The sequence below is a fragment of the Felis catus genome, chromosome D4 (genome assembly GCF_018350175.1).
Source record: "Felis catus isolate Fca126 chromosome D4, F.catus_Fca126_mat1.0, whole genome shotgun sequence".
Lineage (NCBI taxonomy): Eukaryota > Metazoa > Chordata > Mammalia > Carnivora > Felidae > Felis > Felis catus.
This window is the reverse complement of record NC_058380.1, coordinates 76,487,910-76,512,500: the sequence shown is the minus strand read 5'-3', so window position 1 is coordinate 76,512,500 and position 24,591 is coordinate 76,487,910. Positions and strand designations below refer to the sequence as shown.

General features: G+C 40.8%; 1 protein-coding gene across 7 annotated transcripts in view; it reads left to right on the top strand.

Moving 5' to 3' along the window:
- The window catches only part of ASTN2 (astrotactin 2), an 882,958-nt gene that overhangs the window by 372,875 nt on the left and 485,492 nt on the right, over positions 1-24,591 (top strand). For all 7 annotated transcript variants that reach the window (XM_023242644.2, XM_023242646.2, XM_011288658.4 and 4 more), the window contains one exon: positions 14,176-14,343. In XM_023242644.2, the coding sequence (XP_023098412.2) occupies positions 14,176-14,343 (168 nt within the window). The remainder of the gene's footprint in view (positions 1-14,175; positions 14,344-24,591) is intronic.

Below are 24,591 nucleotides of genomic sequence, written 5' to 3'. Positions count from 1 at the left end.
CTCCCTCAAGCCCCACATCTCCCCCTGGGAACGGATTGAAATAACTCATCCTTCACATGTCATATACCAGAAATGTGGGTCTCTGCCATCCTGTGGCCTGTTGAAGCCTCAAGACCTTCCTTCAGCCCTCAAAATCTTATCCTTTCTCTCTTTATCGTTCCCATAATTCATAGCAGGGTTTGGCTGGCGGAGGGCTCATGGCAGTGAACATTACGGTGTGGCTAAGCCGCACATTTCCTTTGTTATCGTGCTCCAGGTACCAATATTATATATCTAGGCAGCTGTTCTCATCTGCGCCAGACAGTGAAATCTGTTCCATCAACATGACTGTTAAAGCCTCAACATTTTTGGAAGCTTTATCCTATGTAGTCCTTTGTAGCCTCATAAAACAATTAGATTTAGGCTTCGCATTAATGTGAATTATTGTCCAGTTTCCAGAAAATATCTTCTGGAAATGCCATGAGGATGTATTACATGTCTTCGGAGATATTAAGTATTGAATTACAATATTATGTCACCTTCTCCTGCCATTTCTTTCTCACACACTCTCAACATGGTCTGATTTATGTTTCAGCCACCCCCATGGGAAGCTGAGTACTTAGAGAAATAACCAGAGATGAATATTGACAGAAGCCAAATACATAAACACACATTCACACACATGCATGGATGCACACATGCATGTATACATGTGTGTGTGCACACACACACTTATAACAGGAAGAGGAATGGGAAGGAGGCAGCCTGGTATTAGAGACAGATCTCTGTAATGAGTTCTAGTTTGGAATTATCAACTTTCTTGCTGTGTAACTGAGGACATATACCTTTAACCTCCTTCGGCTGGAGTCTTCTTGTCTTTGAAATGGGGCTAAAAGTAACACCTGCCCTCCAGAATTATTTCTGGGATCAATTAGATTAACAACAGCCACAGCAGCAAAATCTCCCATTTGGTAAGCACATCCAAGAAGCCAGGTATTCACGCGGTTGCATTTAATATTCCTGTGAATGCTGCCGGGTAAGTGGTATGCATTCCCTTTTTGATGAGGAAGCTGAGAAAAAAAATATAAAGCATTTCCTGAGGTCATTCAAGTAATAAGTGGTGAGGGCACTTGTTGAATCCAGGTTTGCCAGTTCTGAGGTCTGAGACCTTGTGCTTTTCTCACTGAATTTATTTCTAGACAAAAGTGAAGAGAATAGAAGGCCAGAGACCTAGAGAGGGAGGGACACATGCACACACACTGACAGTGAGAGACACGAAAGCAGGCAGGTGCTTGGGCCTAATTTGGTCGGTTGGCATCGAACCCGCAGTGTAGTAATGAAACAGATCCGGGAGGAATTGCTAATATGGTTATTCTTAGCGCTCGCAGTTGTGAGCCATCTTTGCCAAACAGCCCCTGACGTTTGTGCAGGCTCTTTGGGAGAGGCAGAAAGAAGGGTGTGCCATAGAAAGGGGTACATCGCCAAAGAAGGGGGAGCAGGGCAGGTAAGCCACAAAGTTAGGCTGGACCAAAGCCACATGGTCCGTTCATTCATTTGTTCATTCCATCAGCCAGTCCTATCTCAACCACACATAGTATTTTCATGATGGTTTTATTGAAACTAATATGTTCAGGGCATTCTTCTCAGCCCTCTACACTTCACTCCTGCCACACATCTTAAAGTTGTAACCCTCATTTCCTTTCTTACCCAGTTCACGCTGGGATATTGTGAAAATTGGAGGTGCTACTGGGACAAGCCATGGCTCAGCACAGGGAAATGGGCTCCTTGGTTGGGCAGGCAGGAGAAAGGTACACATTGGTTTTAAAAATGAAACTATTGGGGTGCCTGGGTGACTCAGTCGGTTAAGCATCAGATTTCAGCTCAGGTCATAGTCTCATGGCTTGTGGGTTCGAGCCCCACATCGGAATCTGTGCTGACAGCTCAGAGCCTGGAGCCTGCTTCAAATTCTGTCTCTCTTCTGCCCCTTCCCTGCTTATGCTTTCTCTCTCTCTCTCTCTCTCTCTCTCTCTCTCTCTCTCTCTCTCTCTCTCCATCAAAAATAAACATTGAAAAATAACTAAATAAAATAAAAATGAAACTATTGTCTATGTCCTGGGCATAACCACCATGGAGCACAGCTCTAGAGGGTACCATCTACATAGGGTCCAATTATTCATAGAATTATCATTTTAGTTAATGGTCATAGAATCTGTATGAAGTAAGCATTTCCATTGTGCAGATAAGGAAACAGAGAAGACTTAACCAAGATCAAATGATCTGTTCCAGGGCCACCCAGCAGGTCAGTAGCTGGACTAGGATTTAAACCATACCTGTTTCACCCTGTAGTCTAGCCCTTGCCTCCCATCTGAACTCCTGTCTTACTTGAGCAGCTGATAAAGAAGGAAATTTTTGAACACAGTGGGCCCCCTTTTCTGTACTTTCACTTTCCGAGGTTGAAGTTACGTGCAGTCAATCACAGTCCAAAAGCAGATGATACATCAGAAGGTCAGTAGTAGCCTAATGCCATGTCACATGTCTGTGTTTATTTACCTTACACCATCTCATCACGTGAGCATTTTATCCACTCACATCATCACAAGAAGAGTGAGTACAGTAAGGTGAGATATTTAGAGAGGGATAAATTTTATTACAGTACATTATTACTGTTCTATTTTATTATTAGTTATTGTTAATCTCTTACTCTGCCTAGTATATAAATTAAATTTTATCTTAAATATGTATGTATAGGAAAAAACATAGTATATGCAGAGTTCGGTATCATCTGTGGTATCAGGCATCCACAGGGGGCCTTGGAATGTATCCCTTATGCACAATAGGGTGCTAGTGTGTTAGCAAATCAGAGCCAGAGGACCCTTGAGTTTTGGGAGCAACTGTCCACCATGTTCATTCAAGAAGCACTGATCTTAGATAAAAAAGAATTCCAACATTGAGATTGGGCTTGATGCATATATCCCCAGTGAAGTCATCAAGAAAGTTTAAAAAAAAAAAAAAAGGAAGGAAAAAAATAAATTCTTAAATTAAAAGCAAACAGTTGCCTTCAATCAAATGGTTGTCTTCAATCTTTAATCACAGTTCTTTAAAAAAATAAATAACCTAAAGGAAAACAGGAAGCATTTTTCACGACTTTGTTCTTTTCAAACCTTGCTGCCTAGCTTGGTACCAAATTGTTATATCCATGGAGAGAAAAATAATTTTTTTTGAAATTTCAACTCTTCAAACCTCTTTTGTCCAGACTCAGACACCCCTAACTCAACTTTGAAGCAAGGCCAGTGGTACATAAAGGCATGTGGAATTTGGTGGCAGTCTCTTTTAGGCAGACTTTGATGACAATTTGAAGTGAGAAAGACAGAAAACAGAAACACAAGTGCCTGGAGACAATCAAGCAAAACTCCATTTGGGGAAAGAAAACCAGGCTTTCATGCAGCTTTGTTTGGAAATAACTCTTTTTCGAACATAGAACACTCAAAATACCAGTAGCCTGTCCATCTCCATGGTTCCTTTAAAGGGATGTTTGGTGATGAGTTCTTTGCTGTTCTTCCATGAATGGACCTCTCAAAGTTATTACCATTTCACACTCCCAGTAAGGGAGCTTTAGCCTTGAGACAGCTCACCATCATGGGATCTATTCTTGGTTGTCAGTGTGGAATACTGGGACAAACTCTGAGTACTTGGGTCACCACACTTGGGCTCTGGCCCATTCCCAACACTTTCCAGCTCTGTGTCCCTGGGAAAGTCTGTTCCTTTCTCTGATCCTCACCTCCCTTGTGCTACTTGTAGATATTTCACTAATCCCAGTGAGATCTTGGACACATCCCTTTTCTTTCTTTTTTTTATTTAATTTTTTTTTTTACATTTTACTTATTTTTGAAAGACAGAGACAGAGAGTGAGTGGGGAAGGAGCAGAGAGAGAAGGAGACACAGAATCCAAAGCAGGCTCCAGGACAGAGCCTGTCAGCACAGAGCCTGATGCAGGGGCTTGAACCCACAAACCATGAGATCATGACTTGAGCCAAAGTTGGACACTCAACCAACTGAGCCACCCAGGTGCCCCTATCCCTTGCTTTTCTTAACCCTAAGTTTATCTGTAACTGTAGCATCCATTCTCAATGAGGATAATAATACCTCCAAAGACATTAAAATTGATTCTGGGGGCAGGAGGACCTCCTTTTACTCTTTTTTATGTACATCAAAAGCATAGTACATATTCATACATACAGAGTATATCTGTGGTGTTAAAACTTCATGAGTTGGGAGTGGTTGAGGAAAAGTGTGTTGAAAAAGGTTCCTTAGCAGGTGATAATGAAAAAAGGAACTCAAATTTTTCTAACCCTCTTTAAAATTAAATATGTAACTTAGCTTCATAAAATTATGCTCTATTGTGTGATTGTTCTAAGACAATTCTAATTTTAACCAAGTTTCTATCTTCTTCAGAGATTTTTAAAAAATTAGTATTTGAACAAAAAGAAAGAGGCCAGCCCTTTTTAAAATAGCCAGTGGAACTTCTTCTCCATGTTTTCTTAGTTTTCTTCTCTGTCATTTGCATCTCATTCACATACTTCAGCGGGATTGAATATTCATTATAGTCTGGCTGCCACTCCTTGTCCATCCAATGATGTTCAAGTGTTTGGAAGCAGGTCAGGTAGCAGACTGGGCATCTGTGGAATGGATGGAAATAGCTTAGCGTAGCTCAGACTAGGGTGTTTCCACTATTGGTTTCCTTTGTAATGCTATGCATTATATTTTATGCATTTGAGAACTTTATTCTGGAAAGTGATACAGAGGAATCTGTGACAAAAATAAAGGTTAATAAATGGGGCAAATGCAAGTGTTAAGAGGCAGTTGTTGTGAGGGGCGTCTGGGTGGCTCAGTCGATTGAGTGTCTGACTTCCGCTCAGGTCATAATCTTGCGGTCCGTGAGTTTGAGCCCCGTGTCAGCCTCTGTCCTGACAGCTCAGAGCCTGGAGCCTGCCTCCAATTTTGTGTCTCCATCTCTCTCTGCCCCTTCCCCCTTCCCTCCCTACTCCCCCCTCTCAAAACTAAATAAACATCGAAAAAAATTTTTAAAGAGGTAGTTGTTGTCATATGAGACAGAGATAGTACAATAGTTGCCAGGACTGCTATAACACAGTACCACAGACTGCGTGGCTTAAACAACAGAAATTTATTTCCCCATAGTTCTTGAGGCCAGAAGTTGCTATCAAGTTGTTGGCCAAAAGGTCCTCTTCTGAGGATGTCTCTCCTTGGCCTGTAGATGGCCAGCTTTTCCCTGGGTCTTCACATGGTCGTCCTTCTGTGTTTGTGGCCTCGTCTCCTCTTCTTATAAAGACATCAGTCCTACTGGATTAGGGCCCCAACCTAATGACCTCATTTAACCTTAATTACCTCTTTAAAGACCCCAGCCCCCAATACAAGGATACTCAGAGGTACGGGGCATTAGGACTTTCAACATGTGAAATTTGGGGACGCCGTAGATCAGCCCATGACACATAGAACGTACAGAGGAATAGGTTGACGTTGATGCCAGGCGAGGGGGAAGAATGCAACAGAAGGGAAGAGAGCTGGAAGAAGACCAAGGGGCGACAGCACAGAGAAACGTGGCTGATGCATCTAACCCCCTGTTTGCAGAGTTTGGTCACTCACTCCTGAAATGGCTTTCAGTCAATGACAAGTGGTGGAATGCATTCAAGCCTAACTTGGGGCTCTCTGGACAGGGGAGAGAGGTGGGTGTGGGTGCACTCTTCATGGGTCTGTTGAGCTGAAGGTGGGTGGCTCACTTCATCTTGTTTTTTGTTTTTGTTTTCTCATCCTATGCTCCCCAAAGACGTTTTCTCCCAGGTCTGAGACCCTGACAGATGAGATCATCATGGGAATGAATACATGCTGTAACATTAGGAAAGAAACCTTTAATTATTTTGTACCCAAAGAAGGAGAAGGGGGGAAAAAAAGAGCCATGTACTTTTGGCCAGAAAATTCCCTGAGCTTCATTTGTGAAGACCACCTTTCCACCATACAACCTTTCCTTTCCCTGCTTCTCATTCACCACTGTGACCAGAGCCTTCTTTTGAAATTTTCTATCCATGGTTCTCAGAGGTCTGTCTCATGATTCAAGGTATAATGAAAGGGATTTGCAGCTGCCGTCCGGCTCGCCAGGCAATTTTGTCTGGTGATACCTCCTTCCGTGGTATTTTTAGTTCTCATCTGTAGCTTTCTGTTTCTTTAGGGGCCGATATGCCTCTGGCTTTTCATAGAACACTACCGAGTGGCCTGAGCTCCCCAGCTCACCTCTGATCTATGCTGCACAATTACAGAAGCAGGCTTATAATCAATGTAATTGAAGATCAGAGTTAATGAGGACCTCCGTGCCCGTTCAGTCCCCTGAGCAACGCTGAGCTTCAGATGCTAGATAAGGAAACGATTGGGCTGAACTGAAAATCCATTTGGCTAATTAGATGATGTATATTCCCACAAGCCAGTGGGAGAAAAAAATATATATATATATATTTAAAAATAAGGAAACATGACATTTTGAAGATGAGATTTTGGCAAAGATTCATTCCAGAGTCACTGCTCTGGGGAGATTGATTTGAGCACAAAGAGGATTCTCAGAGCGCCCAGAAAAATGGGGGTACTTTTGGTCCAAAGCCAAGAAAATAAAACAGGGTCCATTGGAAAACTAGAGATGTGTGAGACACACAGAAAAGTGCATTCCTATTCCTTTTCTATATATCTATTCTCAAAGTAATGCTAGAACTTACCCAGAGAGAGCTGCTTGCCACTCTTTGGCCTCACTGTGCATGTTTGCATGCATTCTCTCTCTCTCTCTCTCTCTCTCTCTCTCTCTCTCTCTCTCCCTCTCTCCCTCTCTCCCTCTCTCCTCTTAGTCTCTCTCACACACACTCCCCAACATCTTCTGAACCTCCATTATACCCTAAGCACTGTGGTGATTGCAGAGTTAGATAAGGCATAGTCTCTACTTTCAAGAAATGTACAATCTAGGTGGGAAAATAAGGAAGAGGAAATTTTTTTTAAAAATCCTGCTTTGCCTTAGATTTGCTATTTCTGAACTCCCTTCCTGGACTATAAGCTCTCTGTAGACAGATGCCATATTTTACTCATCCAGGGGATGAGACAGGGCCCAGCACATGGTAGGTGATTTATTTGTTAAATGAATAAATATATGGATGAATGAGTAAACCTATAATAAGATATATATAGCTTCCAGTTGAGTAGAATGCCTTGTATGTATGAGAGAGATCTTAATCTCCTCTTAAGGAGCATAAGGCAGATCTGAAGGTGAGCCTTGAGGGGCAGATGCCACCTCAACTTTTGCCAAGTTTGTTCTTGGTATCCTTCGAAATCTAGCTTAAAGGCCAACTCTTCAATGATTCCTCTACAACACCCTTTTTTCCTTCCACTTATCCTCAAAGATGCCCATCCTTGTCATGCAGTTCTCCCAACACTCTAGGAGGTATTATATCCATCTGTGCACACATTTGATCTCCCTTGCTAATCTGAAATTTTCTTGACAGATTCCGTCCATTTATCTTTCTTGGTATCCATTTCTTATGCAAGGAGGGGCTTAATAAATGTTGGTTAAATGAACACATGGATTAAGTCTTGAAATTACATTTTGTGCAGTTACTTCCTTTCACTATCTGATGTGACATCTCCCTGCCACATGTCCTTCCTCCTTCACACTGAACCCCTCCAGCATCTCTACTTTAATCATCTACATCACAAGTCCATGGGGCAAATGAGAACTCAAGAACCTTGATTGATTTGGGGCGAGGGAGACACTGAAGGGCTCATCTTGTATTCTGGCTCTCACAGGATAAAAACAAAAAACAAACAAAAACCCTTTGGGATCCATGTGGAGGCATTCCTGCTTCACAATCCCATGCTGAAGTTAGTTGAAATTCCTTCCAGTCAAGCATGGGACTGTGATTTCATTAATTCATTCAACAGACATTCTCCAAACTCCTAATATATGCCAGGCATTCTGCTGAGGGCTGCATTGATAAGGACTAATGAGTCATGACCTCTTCCCTGTACGAAATCACTGTCAATCAGAAAAGGCAAAAGACTTCCAGCACTCTAGGATACACTCTACAGAGGGATGCATAGACTATCAGAGGAGAAATGAAATCATGGAAGAGGGAAACTCTGCCTAATACTGAATCAAAGCCCCAGCTCTCATGCCAGCCTGGAATAATGGGTATGTCCCAGCTTTGGATGCTGAAATACCTAGAGTCACTTTCTACTTGGGCCACTTATTACTTATAATTTCAGGTAACCTAGTTTCTCTCTGAACTTGTGCTGTCCTTGTGTCAAATGGGGGGAATACGTACCCCCATAGGTCTGTTGTAAGAATTAAGTGAACAGGATGTGTAACACACTCATTCAAAGGATAGTAACTTCCTTCTGCCATTAAACCAACAGTATAGGGGCATCTGGGTGGCTCAGTCGATTAAGCCTCAACTTCAGCCCAGGTCATGATCTCACCGTTCGTGGGTTCGAGCCCCACATCGGGCTCTGTGCTGACAGCTCGGAGCCTGGAGCCTGCTTAAGATTCTGTGTCTCCCTCTCTCTCTGTCCCCCGCCCCCCACTCATGCTCTCTCTCTGTCTCTCAAAAATAAATAAACATTAAAACAACAACAACAATACTTTGGTAGAGTACCTTTTTAAAGAAGTTGAAGATAACCTGCTTTTGAGTCATTGTCTTTCAAAGAGACTCTTATTTTCCCATATTTAAGAGAGATCTGATAAACCAGTATTGGATTTGGAGTGTCCAGGTTTATAAGAAATTCAAATAAAAACTAAAATCACTCTTGTTAGTTGAGATTTCACAATGTGCTAGGGACATCACATATTGTAGTGGATGTACTAATGCCATGACCAAATCTGTCGTTAGAACATAGGCACTATTCCCCCAGCTTCCAGGAATGTTGGTGGCTGACCACTTGCTCTGAGCCTTTCTTGGAGAAATGTCCTTCATGGAAAAGGACCACTTCATCCAAGTCTGTGCCCCTCCCCCAAAGATAGCCCGCAGCCTATGACTGGTTAAAGTGAGGGTACAAAGGCCTGATACATTGTCTTGATTCGGGACAACTGTGAAGGACCATCCCAGCCCCAGAACGTCCCGCTGGGATCAGCCCTGGGGTCTTTGCTGCAACGGCATCACTATTTGACTTCTCCCTCTGCTCACTCTCAATGCCATTTGGTCATTTCCTTACAAGCAGCACGCAGTAAACCTCCTGCATGTCAGTCTTTGCCTTTGAGCCTCATTTCTGGTAAACCAGACCTAAGATACATGCATTGTCTCATTTAGTCTTTATATCAACCCTATAAAGGAGAAATTAGGAACCACATTTTTCATGTGAGGTGATGGAGGATTTGCCCAGGTTTACAGTTTGTAAGTAGCAGAGTGAAGATCTGAATCCACGGATTGCTGACTCTATTCTCTGTATGGCTGCACCGTGTAGTTTCCCTGAAGTAGTGGGATTAGCCAAACTCAGCCCTGGGACACAATTCAATATCCATCCCTCAGTCTTTAGTGAGAATAAATACAAGAATTACCCATTTAAACAGCATGACTGTGCTTTTTAAAAGAAAAATCTGTGGTTGATACTGATGTTCGGTGCCTTGCACAGGGACCCATGTGACATGTTTCTGCTCGGGCTTAGTTCCAGAGGGGAAAATATGGCTTTGCAGATAGATTTGCATATCTTTCCTTGCCAGAAATTTGAAATATGGAATCCAGCAGACTTTTTTCTTTCTTTTCCTTTTTTTTTTTTTCCTTTAGCTGCCAAGGATTCTAAGGCCGACTTCAAATGTGGTCATTTCCTTATCTCTGAGCCTGATGCTATCTATCCCTTATGCTTTTCTCATAGAATCCCTCTTTCATCATCACCCCAAATCCACATTGTCCACTGTACTTCTACTGAAGAACTCATTCTATAAGATGATAGAAATCATATCCTCTGTGTGAGTTAGAGAGGATAACGTTGCCTGCCATGCCCTCAGGGAATCTTAGATCCTCGAGGCATTCAGCTATGGTCTGATGTGATCCTGCGTCCCTGGCCATTGCCCATTGGACCACAGCTGGACACCAGGGCCGAGAGGAGCACAATCATTGCAGTCAGCCAGCAAGGTCTTTTGTGACCTGGCAGAGAGGTTCTCGCTAAACCCAAATGATGCCCAGTAACTGGGTCCCTCTTTGGAAAACTTAAATTGCATACGTGGAAAGCTTTTGTTGGTTGATCGTGAGGTAGAGGGAAGCAAATGCAGGGAAAGAAGCTGAGTCATGTTAATGGTGAAACAATTTAAGATCTCCTGCTGCTGAGGTCTGTAGATCTGTTATAAATCTAGAACTGCTCTCCAAGTCCAGCGTGGTGGAGCTTGGTCCTACTTGAACTTTTTGGTTTTTCTTTCCCCTTATGAAATTCGACCTGTGCTGTATTTTTTTTTAATGGAAATTTTATCTATGTTTTCTTTTTTTTCATTTATTAAGTTTCTTTTTAATTTTAATTTCAGTATAGTTAACATACACTGTTCTGTTAGTTTCAGTTGTACAATATAGTGAGTGATTCAGCACTTCCATGCATGACTAAGTGCTCATCATGATAAGGGTACTCTTAATCTCCATCACTTATGTCACCCACCATTTCCCTTCTGATTACCATCAGTTTGTTCTCGATAGGTGAGAGTTTCTTGTTTCTCTCTCTCTCTTTTTCTTTGTTGGTTTGTTTTGTTTCTTAAATTCCACATATGAGTGAAGTCATATGGTATTTGTCTCTCTCTGACTTATTTCACTTAGCGTTATATTCTCCTCCTCCATCCATGTCATTGCAAATGGCAAGATATCATTCTTTTTTATGTCTGAGTAATATTCCATCGTATATTATATACCACCTTTTTAAAAGTTCATTCTTATTTATTTTGAGAGAGAGAGAGAGAGAGAGAGAGAGCACATGGCAGGACAGAGAGAGAGAGAGAGAGAGAGAGAGAGCAAGCTCATGGCAGGGCAGAGAGAGAGAGAGAGTGAGAGAGAGAGAGAGAGAGAGAGAGAGAGAGAGAGAATCTCAAGAAGTCTCCACACTGTCAGCATGAAACCTGAGGCGGGGCTCAAACTCATGGGGCATGAGATCGTGACTTGAGCTGAAATCAAGAGTCGGATTCTTAACCGACTGAGCCACCCTTGTCACCCTACCAACACATCTTAGTTATCCATTCATCTATGGATGGACACTTGGGCTGCTTTCATAGTTAGGCTCTTGCCAATAACGTTGCAATAAATATCAGGGTGAACATATCCCTTTGAATTAGTGTTTTTTGTATTCTTTGGATAAATACACAGTAGTGTGATTGCTGAATCATAAGGTAATTTTATTTTTAACTGTTTGAGGACACTCCATACTGCTCCATACTGTTTTCCAGAGTGGCTGCACCAGTTTGCATTCCAACAATGTAAGAGGGTTCCCGTATCTCCATATCCTTTCTAACACTTGTTGTTTCTTGTGTTGATTTTAGCCATTCTGACTGGTGTAAGGTGAAAACTCACCATAGTTTTGATTTGCATTTTCCTGATGATGAGGGATATTGAGCATCTTTTCATGTGTCTGTTGCCTATTTGTATGTCTTCTTTGGAAAAATGTCTGTTCATGTCTTCTGCCCATTTTTAAATTAGATTATTCATTTCTTGGTGTTGAGTTATATAAGTTCTTTATATATTTTGGATACTGACCCTTTATTGGATATGTCATTTGCCAATATGTTTTCCCATTCAGTAGGTTGCCTTTTAGTTTCGTTGATTTTTTCCTTTGTTGTGCAGAAGCTGTTTATTTTGATGTAGTCCTGATAGTTTATTTTTGCTTTTATTTCTTTTGCCTCAGGAGACATATCTAGAAAAACATTGCTACAGCTGATGCCAGAGAAATTACTATCTGTGCTCTCTTCTAAGATTTTTATGGTTTCAGGTCTCATATTTTGGTCTTCAATCCATTTTTAGTTTATTTTTGTGTATCGTGTAAAAAAGTGGGCCAGTTTCATGCTTCTGCATGTAGCTGTCCAGTTTTTCCAATATCATTTGTTAAAGAAGCTGCCTTTTTCCCATTGTATATTCTTTCCCCCTTTGTCAAAGATTAATTGACCGTATAATTGCGGGTTTATATCTGGGTTTTCAGTTCTGTGCTGTTGGTCCATATGTCTGTTTTCATGCCGGTACCATATGGTTTTGATTACTAAAGCTTTGTAATATAAGTTGAAGTCTGGCGTTGTGATGACTCCAGTTTTGTTTGTCTTTTTCACCATTGCTGTGGCATGGGTCTTTTGTGCTTCCATACAGATTTTAGGGTTATTCTTCCAGTTCTGCGAAAAATGCTGTTGGTATTTTGATTGGGATTACATTAAATCTGTAGAATAATAGACACTTTAACAATATTTGTTCTTCCAACACATGAACATGGACTTTCTTTCCATTTCTTTGTATCATCTTGAATTTCTTTCATTAATGTTTTAGAGTTTTCAGGATATGGGTCTTTCCCCTCTTTGATTAAGTTTATTTGCAGATCTTTTATTGGTTGGGGTGCAATTATAAATGGGATTGCTTTCTTAATTTCACTTTCTGCTGCTTCGTTATCAGTGTATAGGAATGGAACAGATTTCAGTATATTGATTTTGTATCCTGTGACTTCACTGAATTCATTTATGAGTTCCCGTAGTTTTTTGGTGGAATATTTTTAGGATTTTCTGTATATAGTATCATGTCATCTGTAAATAGTAAAACTCTTACTTCCTCCTTGCCAATTTGAATGCCTTTTATTCCTTCTTGTTGTCTAATGATGTGAGACACCTTTGCTCTATTTTTATACGTATACACTCATCACATATACTCAATATGCAGCCACCCTGAACAGGCTTCTGTTCCCTGCTCCCAAGGAATATGTGTGTGTGTGTGTGTGTGTGTGTGTGTGTGTGTGTGTGTGTGTTTATTTATGTATATGTGTGTATGTGTATGTATGCATTCAGGTATGTATGTATGCCTGTGTAGAGGTATATGTATTTGTGTGCACCTATATACGTTAAAAGGAATATTTTAGAGCATAGATTGCAAAGCTAGAGTCTTTTGTCGGACCTACACAAGTTTTTTAAGAACAAACTTAAGTCATTATTGCCAAATTGCTTGATTACAATTAAAATCTGAATTTTTGGACTCTGCCTGAAGAAAACCTGACATTCTTGGACTACTGGCTCATAGACCCATTTTGGCAAGAGTTGGCTGGAGCGGGCCTGCAGCTACTCCAGTCTGATAGAACCCGGACTGTCAGTTCACCCCAAACTCCATTGTTCCCCAACATTAAGGCATTTTCCATTGCACAAGTGTGGCTTTTTTTCTTAGACGTGCTACTGATTTCTTTGAATTTCTCTTTTTCCCCCCACCTCCCTCTCTAATTGTGGGTTTATATCTGGGTTTTCTATTCTGTACTCTCTCTATTCCCTCTCTCTTTCTCATCCTAATAGAATAAAAAACAAAATCTAGGCCAGGAGGCCAAGAAGCTACTCTGCTAGTCTCTCCCATTAATATCACACACCTGGCCCCTGTGGGCATTAATGACCCCTTTTCGGTGGGGGGGGGGGGGGGAGGTGCCTGAGTGACAGGGACGTTAACACTTTTTTTTTTTTGCTTTTAAATTTTAATGTTTAAGGATTCTTTACTAGGACAAGTCAGGCCCTGGCTAAGCATAGCATTTTGTCTACATTAATTTATTCCATTTTTCTAACAATGAGGTGGGTTCCATTAATATTCCTATTTACAGATGATGTAACCAAGGCCCAGAGGCATTGAGTGCCTTTCCCAAAGTCAATGGCAGGTAAGGGTAGATTCTTGATTTGTACCTAAGTCTCTATGAGTTCTCAGGGCCCAACTCCTAACCACTAGGCTGAACTGTCTCTGTGTCTGATTTGTGTGTCTCTACTGGCTGCTCATATTGTGACAAGCATGCTATAAATGCTCTGTAAATGCCGGTGGTCAAGTAAGAACAGGATCCTGGGGTGGGGAGATGGCTTGTATGTACCTGTCTGTGTTCTCGGCCTGCAGCATCAACAGCAGGACGCATCTATGTCTGTATTCTAAAAGCAGGGAGAAAGTAGCTGTCTTTCTCTCTGTTCACCTGCAGGGAGCAGCTTTGTGGTGAGTGAAGGGAGCTACCTGGATGTCTCAGACTGGTTAAACCCGGCCAAGCTGTCCCTGTATTACCAGATCAACGCCACCTCCCCATGGGTGAGAGACCTCTGCGGACAGAGGACGACAGATGCCTGTGAGCAGCTCTGCGACCCAGACACTGGTGAGCCATGGGTTAGGCTGGGGATAGAGGGAGGGAGAATATAGGCCAAAAGATGGTCTACACCCCTTCTACCTGAAGAATCATGGCTCTTGGGCCATTGACAAGGGATTTTACACGAAGGCCCATCAGTTCCATTGGCCATTAAACTATACGCTGCCATCACCTGGCGAAGGAGAAAGTTCCATAAAACCATAGAATCCCAGAAGGAGAAAGGACCACAGACAACATCTGGTCCAATTTCAAAGCAAGGTGTCTGAACATCATCTAGCATCCCTGAGCTCAGATCCTATCTACCCCTTACTAGCTGGATGTTCTTTGTCATTTTTTCCAGCTTTACTGAAATGAAATTGACATATAACATTGTATAAGTTTAAGGTGAACAATCCCATGATTCAATAATGCACATATATACTGTGAAATGATTACCACCTTCAGACTCACTAACACCCCCGTCACTTCATATACCATTCTTTTTGCGGTGATAACTTTTGTGTAGCAACTTTCAAGTATATAAAACCACTTTAACTGTTCACTAGGTTGTACATTAGATAGATCCCCATGTTCTTAAGTGGGGAGATATTGATCATAGGGTACACACTAGCTGGGTGTTCTTTAGAAAGATACTTCCTCTCTCTGAGTACCAGAGAATGAAAACAGCATCTAACCCACAAGGCTGTTGTTAGGATTAAATGAGATAATACATGGAAAGCCCCTGGTAAATTCATTTACTCACTCATTCCACAGGGCAGACATCTTCCTAGGCATTGAAGATATAGCAGTGAACAAAACAGGTGTAATCTCTGCCCTAATTAAGTTTATATTCCAAGGATACATTAAATCTGCACTAACAAGGTAGCCACTAGCCGCATGTCGCTATTTAAATTAAGTGGAATTAAATAAAGTAAGCATTCATTTCCCCAGTCACATTAGCCATATTTCAAGCTATGTGTGACTAATGGCTACCTCTTGGACAACTCAGATGTAGAACATTACCACCCCTGCAGAAAGTTCTGTTGGACAGTGCTACAACAGACAAACAGGAAAATATATGTGCTCTGTCAGGTGATGATGCATGCTGGGGGGGGAGCACACAGCATATGGGATGCTAAGCTGGGAGTGGGGGTGGAGCTGTTATTATATGCAGTGGTCAGGGAAGGCTTCTCTGAGAAGACGACATTTGAGTGGGCACCCTGAAGCTAAGATGATGGAAGCCATGCGACTATCTGGGGGACCGGTATTCTAGGTAGAGGCAACGACAAGGTCCAGCACGCTGCAGCAGGAGTTCAGGGATGTTGCCATTGGTTCAATAGGAAGAATCGTGTGGTTAGATGGAGTTGAGAGAGGAGAGGAGTAGAAGGAAAATTTGAAAAGCAGAAGGTTGGGCGGGGCGGCTTCAGGGACTTACAGAGGATGACAAGGACTTTGGATTTTACTCTGAGTGAGGTGAGATGTCACTGGAGGATTCTGAGCCAAAGGAGTGACATGATGTGGCCTGGATTTTAACAGAAGTACTCTGGCTGGTGTGTGGCAAATTGACTTGGCATTCAAGGGCATTATTATTCTAATATAGGTAAGCGTTAGCAGTGGCTTGGCCCACAGGGGTAAGGGGGAAAGATGGTCAAATTCTGGACCTATTTAGAGGGTAGATTTGACAGTCCTTGTAATTGGGTCTGAAAGGTGAGAAGCAGAGAGGGGTCAAAGATGATTCCAAAGGGTTCAGTCCGAACAGTGGGATGAATGGACTTCTCTTTCATTGAGTCAGAGGATGCTGTGGGAGGGTCAGGATTGAGGTGAGGAGGATTAAGGGTACTGTTTTGGATGTAAGTTCAAGATGACTAGTAAACATCAAGTAGAGATAGAAGACAGGCATTGATGTCCAGAAGTCAAATTCAAAGAAGTTTTAGCTGGAGATAGAAATGTATGAGTCAATAGCATACCCATGATATTTAAACCTAGGAGACAGTGTCTTCTTTATAGTAAATGATTAGTACATAGATAATATCTTATTCCTACTTGTTGTTCAATAAGTGGTGGTTATTAATGTCCACAAACTGGGAAGTAGAAGTTGGAGAGAAAAGAGTTGGCAAGGTCCCAAAGCAAGTTAGACATGAAGCTGTTCTAGCTCCCAGTCCTTTGCTCTTCCCTATGACTTACATTGGTGTAGTCTTTCTGGAACTTCATTTCTTCTTCATTAACAAGAGCCTGGCCATCTTGCTTGGAAAGTCCATTACACAATGCCCATGCGGCCACCTCTGTGCAGAGCTGAGGGCTCTCAGTGGCCCAGGTCAAAGGTGTGCTCTATCTCGGTTCTCTCCCACTGCTCCATGGGGCAACAGTTCAGGAGTGAAGAGAGGGCTTCTCCAGGCTAACCCTTGAGTTTCTGCAGGGTTGGGCAAGGATTTGGCTTTCTAACCACGATCCCCTCTTATCCTTTAGTTGGAAGTCTGTTTAGACACATTTTTGTAGCTTTTACATAGGCCTGTTGGGGAAGCTATTTGGAAAATGCAATGCAGCTTTAGTGTATCATTTGACCAGACAGCTGAATCTTCTTTCTCTTAATTAAAACATTTAGGCTTTAAGGCACAATCACCCTAAGCAGTACCCCTTTACTCCCACCATACACACACACACACACACACACACACACGTACACACGTACACACATACACACACTCAATTATCCTCATCCAACAGCCAGGAACGCCCTTGTGAAATGATGTGCCTCTGGATCTGGTCCTGTACATTCTTTTTTTTTTCTTTGTATGTTTCTGTTTCTTGTTTCTGTTTCTTTTTTCTTTTTCTTCTTCTTTTTCCTCTTCTTTCCTTAAAAAGCAGGCAAGACTATTGGTAGAAGAGAACAGAAGGTATCTCCTCCCTTGCCTCCCTCTATGAAGCCACAACTAGCACAGTGCCTGAGGGTCTGACCTTCTGGCTTCCCATCGGATCTGCCTTCAGGTGCAAGGTCATGGTTTCTGATTATCTTTTCTGTTAGCTGTAAGCTTGAGGGCATAATTCCAAACAGTGGGTCATCCAGGGAGTAAGCACATGCTAGGCAGCTTTAGAAATGATCAGTTCTCCCACCAGTATCCCCTGGAATTGCACACACACATACACACACATATACTGTAGAGCTGAAAATGCTACAAGAATCCACTGTGTTGACCTTCTCAACTTTATCACTGACAGTATTGATGCCAGAGAAGAAAGGTGAGAGGATCAAAGTCACACAGCCAGCAGATAGAGAGCCAGGATTCAAACTCTGGGGACTGAGCTCTTAACCATTGCTTCTTGAGCCTCTGTAGGTCTACTGTGACTTTAAGATCCTACATTTCTAAAAAGCTACCAACTACTTCTGATGCTTCTGGCCAAGGACTCTCTTTGGTGCACCAAGGCTCTAAACACTTTCCCTCCCAAATAGTCCTTTCATTTTCTACACAAACAATATAAGTCCTAGTTGCCATATGTGTTAATTTATTTATCTGACAAAGCCATGCTCACATCTGGCACTTTATTTTCTGCCTGTGTGCCACCTGCCCTGGGCTTTAGATATACTGATCCCTGCAATTCCCTGAAGGCACCATACCCTCTCATGCCTACATTCCTTTGATGGAGTATTCCCTCCTTCTGGAAATATCTTTCTCCCTCTTTTACTGGGAGACCAGGGGTTGTTTTTATTATTATTATTATTATTATTATTATTATTATTATTATTTTATTTCCATTCCATTCAGTCCAAACCCCTCACCAGATTAAGGAGTCCTCCTTTCTGCTCTCATAGTTCCCTGTGTCATAGTTCTCATCCCTGTGCACAGCCATTGTTCTTTCCTTGTCTGGGTCTATCCCCAGACTGTAAGCTTTGTTAGGGGCTGAGGAAGGGGGGATTCAAAGCATGTGTCTTGGTTATCTCTGTATCCTTCAAGCCTGGCCTAATGCTGACATATAATTGGCACACAAAGAAAATCATGAAAAGATGAAGGAAAGAAGGACATTTATATGCTCTGTGAAACAATTTTATACACCAGTTTTTAGTCTCTTCCTCCATATCCACTTACCTATGAGCTCAGATTAAATATCTTCCAGCTCTAGAGAAATTGGGTCACCAGGAACCATCTCATACCCAGACAAGCTGGAAGGCTTTGGCCTCATCCTCCCATTCAGCCACATCCCCAAGAACACTCTCCTTGCAGCCTACACCCTGTTCATCTTCTCTATAGTCCTCCCAAACATGCCATGCCAAGTTGTACCTTCTAACTAGAGTTCAGGCCCCTCCTTCTACCTGAAGTGTCTTGCATTCTTTAATCATCGACCTTGTAAAATCCTATTCACTGATGACCTCTTCTTTCCTCCTGGTAGAATGGATGACTTCTACAGTATCATCAGAGTTCTCTGTTGACTAAATATCTGATTAAAACTTGAGTTATTGTTTGGAAACGCCTGCCCTGTTAAAATGTAAGCTCCTTAAAGCCAGGGATTGTATCTCATTTACTCCTGTATCCTTCTCACCACCATGTCCAGCAAAGAACCTTACTCTTACAAGTCATTCAAGGCATAAACAGATGGGACTATCTACCGGTGAGGAGTGGAAATGGGAACATAAGATCCCTGAATATATTTTCATGGGGCTTGACTCACACCCATTTTGAAAAATTTATTGCAATTTGTTAGATTCAATTCAAGCAAGATTTTCTTAATTCCACAACTCATAAGTCTCATGTGTTAAGTGCTATGGGAAATCACAGACAAATTGGACAATGTTCCTGCCTTCATGGATTTCACATTTTCACAGGGATAAAAATAATATGCCCATATATAGCTATTATAAAAGACACAATGTGGGATAAATCAAGAACAGGCATTAACAAAGTAGTTCATGACTGGAGAAAAGGGAAAAATGTATTTTAGATGGGGATTTCAGGAGATACATCATGGAGTGCATGACCTTTTATCTGAACCTTGTAGAATCAGTAGGGAGTATGAATAGGAAGGGTCCCTTAACAGAGGGATTTTAATGATTGAAATCAAGAGGAAGAAAGTTTAAAATTATTCCAGGAATGAGAAAGCAGTATATCTGAGCTGGCATCCGGAGAATATACTGCATAGTAAGTGGAGGAGGAGAACTAGGAGAGACGCAGGTGATGAAGTTGGAAAGGTAAGATGAAGAGAACTCAGAGAAAGATAAGGACCTGAAGATTCTGAGAACCACTAAAGGTATTAGTAAGACTTTATGAGAAAAGGGGAAACGACTTTCCACATCTGTCCAATTGTTTTGGGGAACCATCTAATTGTTCATGGCAATAGGTAGGCCTCCCCTCCTTTGCTTTCTATCAGGAATTAGACTATGAGGGAAGTCATGGCAAAACTAAACCCCTAACTCCTGTACATATTCAGGCCTTAAATCTGTCAAAAGTGGCTTTGCCTTCCTTCAGTAAGCTTCTCCTTCCTTGAGTAGAGCCAAACAAAGTCATAGAGTCCAATCATTGCTCATCATGCCTTAAAGCTTTAGTGAATTAGTCAATAAGAAGGATCATTCTTCCAAACTGACCAAGAAGAAGGAGAAAAGTGGGGATATAATACTGCTGAAGATGTATACACACACACACACACACACACATATATATACATATAATTACATATATATATACATATATAATTATATATACATATATAGTTACATACATAATTACATATATATAACTATATATAGTTATATCTATATCTATCTATGTATAGATATCTATCTAGATATCTATATATCTATATGTATATGTATAGATATATACATATATTTACATATATATATAGATCTAGATAGATATCTATCTATCTAGATCTATATATCTATATAGATATCTATACATAGATAGATAGATATATGCCATGATGTGTGAATGAACCTGGCCAAGTTTTCCTGGCTGTGTGCCATAGCCCAGTTCAAGTGTGTTCTTCTAGAGATTTCAATAATCAGTACCACCCACAGAGCTGATTATGGGATTGGATACATGGTGTGCTTGTGTTGGCTTTTGTAACAGCTCATGAGACTCATGAGAGTTGATTGTTATCATCTCTTCCCGGCTCTTTGTTCAGTTATGTCATGTAGATAGCTTGAAAATTGGCTATGATGAAGGTATTTATACCAACAAAATTGGTTAATGTCACAAATCATGGCTTATTTTCTTTGGAAAGCCAATCATTTAACATGTACCTTTTAACAGTGAAGGGGATGAGAACACACCAATATAGGACCAAGGCAAAGAAGGGCTTCAGTGAAGATTTAGAGAAGGTCTGAAAATGTTTCCAGACGGTGGTGTTATGATCCTTTCCAGAATAGGCTACCATTACACTTCATCTTTCAGAAGATAGAAGTGATCATTCAAGAACTACTTGCTACAGTCCCATATGGTGTAGAACCAGGCAGTTTAAATGATCAGGCTTTGACTCTTCAGAATGTCATTACGGGTAAATCCTTTTGTGAAACAGCTTTATTAAAGTTCTGCACATGTGTGGTATCATGCTAAATTCCATACAAAATATTTGACAGTATGGCTTCAAACCAGAAGCAAGTAACAGCAGAACACTAATGCCTTTAGTCACTAATTCATTCATCTCTTTATTTATTCATTCAGGCATTTAGTTAACCAGAGTAGAATTGGAATATCCTTTTGAGTCAGACCAGGTTCAAATCTTTGCTTCTGTGCTTACTGAAGTAGGGCTTTGGGAAAGCCATTTAATATATCTAAGACTTATTTTTTAAAATATGTAAAAATGGGAGTAAGACCTATTTGGCAGGGCACTATGAGAATGAGATGAAAAATCACATTTCCAATACACCCTGCACAGTATATAATGTATGGTGGGCACTCAAAACATAGCATCTTTTATTAATTTTATAATCAGTTATGCAGTCCCTAGTGCCTTTATGTAATTAATTCAATTTATATGTCAATTAACTTAATAAATATTTCATCAGACACCTCTAATCCAGCACTGTGCACTGTGTTAAATTTTTTCAGAACTAAATAAGATGTTGTCCCTGACCTCTAGGAGCTGACCACCTAACAGAGAAACTTACCATAACCTGGACTTTCCTATCAATGGACTTTCATTTAGTCCTTGGGCAACTTCTAAACTGGTGCAATGAAGTAAGTCCAATGCTCTCAGTCCTAGAGTCAGCTTGGCCACAGATTTGTCATCCACCCTTGAGTATGGCATATGCTGTGAACTTCATATTCATTCTCTTCAACAAAGAAATTAGTGGAAACAACTTTTAATGCAAGAAAGATCCCTAGTGATCATCTAGTCTGATCTAATTATGAGACTGAAGGCCACTGAGGCTAAGCAAGTTGCCCAGTGTCGCTAAGTAAATTAGTGGCAAGATACGAATTACAACCCTGAATAATTCCTAAGATATTTCTCAGTTCAAAATTCATGTTTCTATGACCTTTTGAGCACTAATAACTTAGAGCGTGAGTATGATTGAAACAATTTGTAAATGGCATTTAAAGAAGATTGAATTTTCTTTTCCAATTGATAAGAACTTCAGTCATGTTCGCTGTCACGTTCAGTTTATTTCCGTGTCTTCAGCAGCCACTTTTCATTTGCAATAAGATATGAAATGAGAATACAATGAGTGTAGTTATGTCCTATATTTGTCTTATATGGTATTAAATATTTCTAATGTTTATAGGTTAATCTTGTTATTAAGCCCTGTATTGTTCAAGTTTAATGGGACACAAGGACTTTATGAAGTTGTAAATTTAAGAATTCACAGAAATGGAGAATGTCCCTGCCTTGAAGGAGATTGTAGCATGGGGGTTTCTAGGTACCAGATGTGTAGCATTTAAGTAAGATTGTGCACAGTGAGATGCACAATTAAATAAGCTGAGATTTTTCTATAGAGAGCCCACTTCCTGTCAGGCCAGAGAGGAGAGATTTGTTTTATGAGTATATAGTTCTGTTAAAACTTGTCCAGTGTTCATTTTGTTTATTGCTATAGCTCACTGAAACTGTTACCACATTAATACATCTTTTTGTGAATGAATGAATGAATGAATGAATGAATGAATGAATGAGTGAATGAATGAGAAGCAAGTTTCATTTGATGAAATGTCAGGGCTTTTTCAGTGGGTTGGGTGTATGGTTCTGTTGGTCAGGACCATGGATAGCTCTCTGGGTGCTGACAGTGAATTTGGGCTAAGTGTTTTTGCTAAAGAATTTTACCTGGTACAGATCTCTTCTGAAAGTCACCTCTCCTTTGAGGTGGGTACCACTAGTCTTTTTAGAACTCAGATAAAGTAAGCTCTATCCTTTATCCATTGAGGATTAGTGTGTCCAACTATGTTGTTACTCTAGTGGGCCTCAACTAGAGTAAATCAGTCTTCCATGAAGTGAGTCACCCTTATCCTCAGAATTCAGAATGCTGTCTATGTCACCATGCCTTGGTCCAGAACTATACCGAAACCTGTATTAAACAAAACTCATCTAAGCTGATTGTCAATGAATGAACTCCATGCTTCATTAAGACATGCGAGATAATTAAATCAAACTTAAAAAAAAAAAAACATTTCCAACAAAAACCATTCAAACAACAACAAACCAAGGTCTTTTTCTGTTTAAAGACCATGAAATGAATGTTAACCACAAAATTCTATTTATCTTAACAAAGTGATCCATTTGATACAGGTTCATATCTATATATAATACACGGAGGTGTTAGATAATGGCCAGAGCTAGCTTACAGTGAAGAGAGGCATGGTCAAGTTTGGGTATGATATCAAGGAGTGCATGAATACTGGGGCAATAGTAATGGCATCTGAAATTTATTGTGCATTTATTGTGAACCAAGAATAATTGCTGCAGCTTTCTATTACTACCTTGGGCTTCATAACAATACTTCAGTGTAGTTATTGATGCTTCCATTTGCCATACAAGAAGCTATGTCTTAAAATAGTTGAATGAAATTCTCAAGGTCATATATTTATTAAATATCACAGCTGGGATTTGGACCCAGACTGAGTAAGAAGCTACTATTTGAGGAGTCAGTGTTTGAGAAGTTTGCTTAGTATTGAGAAAAGAGAGGCATTCTGGCATTCTCTCTTTGATAGGTATTTGCAGAGAATTCTCAGAGGTAGGCATGAATCTGCTGGACAAAGAATTTATGGAATAAGCTGACTGAAAAAAATAAAAGGACCCAGTTGGACTGGGGACAAGGGAGAAATGCAGAACTGAGGGACGGAACTGTGACAGCATTTATGGGTTGTAGGGAAACCATTTTATATCTCTTACTTGGGAGTCTTGCTATATTTGGTCTAGAGGTGTTGTAAAATGTTGTGGAAGAGGATGGAGGTCTTTTGAAAAAGGACAATCTGTGTCAAAGATGAGGTCATAAAATTTCAGAAAGCCCACAACAGAAAGCAACAGGACTGACTGTTCAAAAATTTGGAAAGACAAGAAGGTTAGAATGGGCTGCAAAAGAGACTGAAAATGTTTTCTTATTGGGAGCTTGCCAGCCCCTCTGAAGGTCCAAGGTAACCTTTGCTTCTGAACCTGAAAGAAAGAGGGTGTGAGAGATCTGAAGTGTCTTCCGATGAAGTTGCTAATAGGAAGATAAATGGAGGTATCTCTGATTCTTACCTCTTTGATGAATGTGCCAAAAAGAAGGGGAGCTCTCAGATTTTAAGGTGAGATTCATCATCAAAAATATAACTTACTGGCATTTAAATTAGAAACTATATTTAATTTTATTCAGCAAGTATATTACAAAAATATATTGGTGGCTCTATAAATGGTATCTGTCCTGCTATTTTCAAAATAATTCATAAACTTTAAAATATATCTGGGGACGCCTGGGTGGCGCAGTCGGTTAAGCGTCCGACTTCAGCCAGGTCACGATCTCGCGGTCGGTGAGTTCGAGCCCCGCGTCAGGCTCCGGGCTGATGGCTCGGAGCCTGGAGCCTGTTTCCGATTCTGTGTCTCCCTCTCTCTCTGCCCCTCCCCCGTTCATGCTCTGTCTCTCTCTGTCCCAAAAATAAATAAACGTTAAAAAAATTTTTTTTTAAAAAATAAAATATATCTGTAGTACCTATGAGCAGTGAACTATCAATAAACAAAAGTGTGGAAAAGGAAGATGATGGTAAATTTACAGGTTGGGGTTGGGAGTGTTCTTAGGATACAAAGCCATGTTGTGAAATGTTCCATGCTGGTTAGTGATGAGTCATTTCCAGCAAATACAGGGTCTTTGCAGGTGCTGTT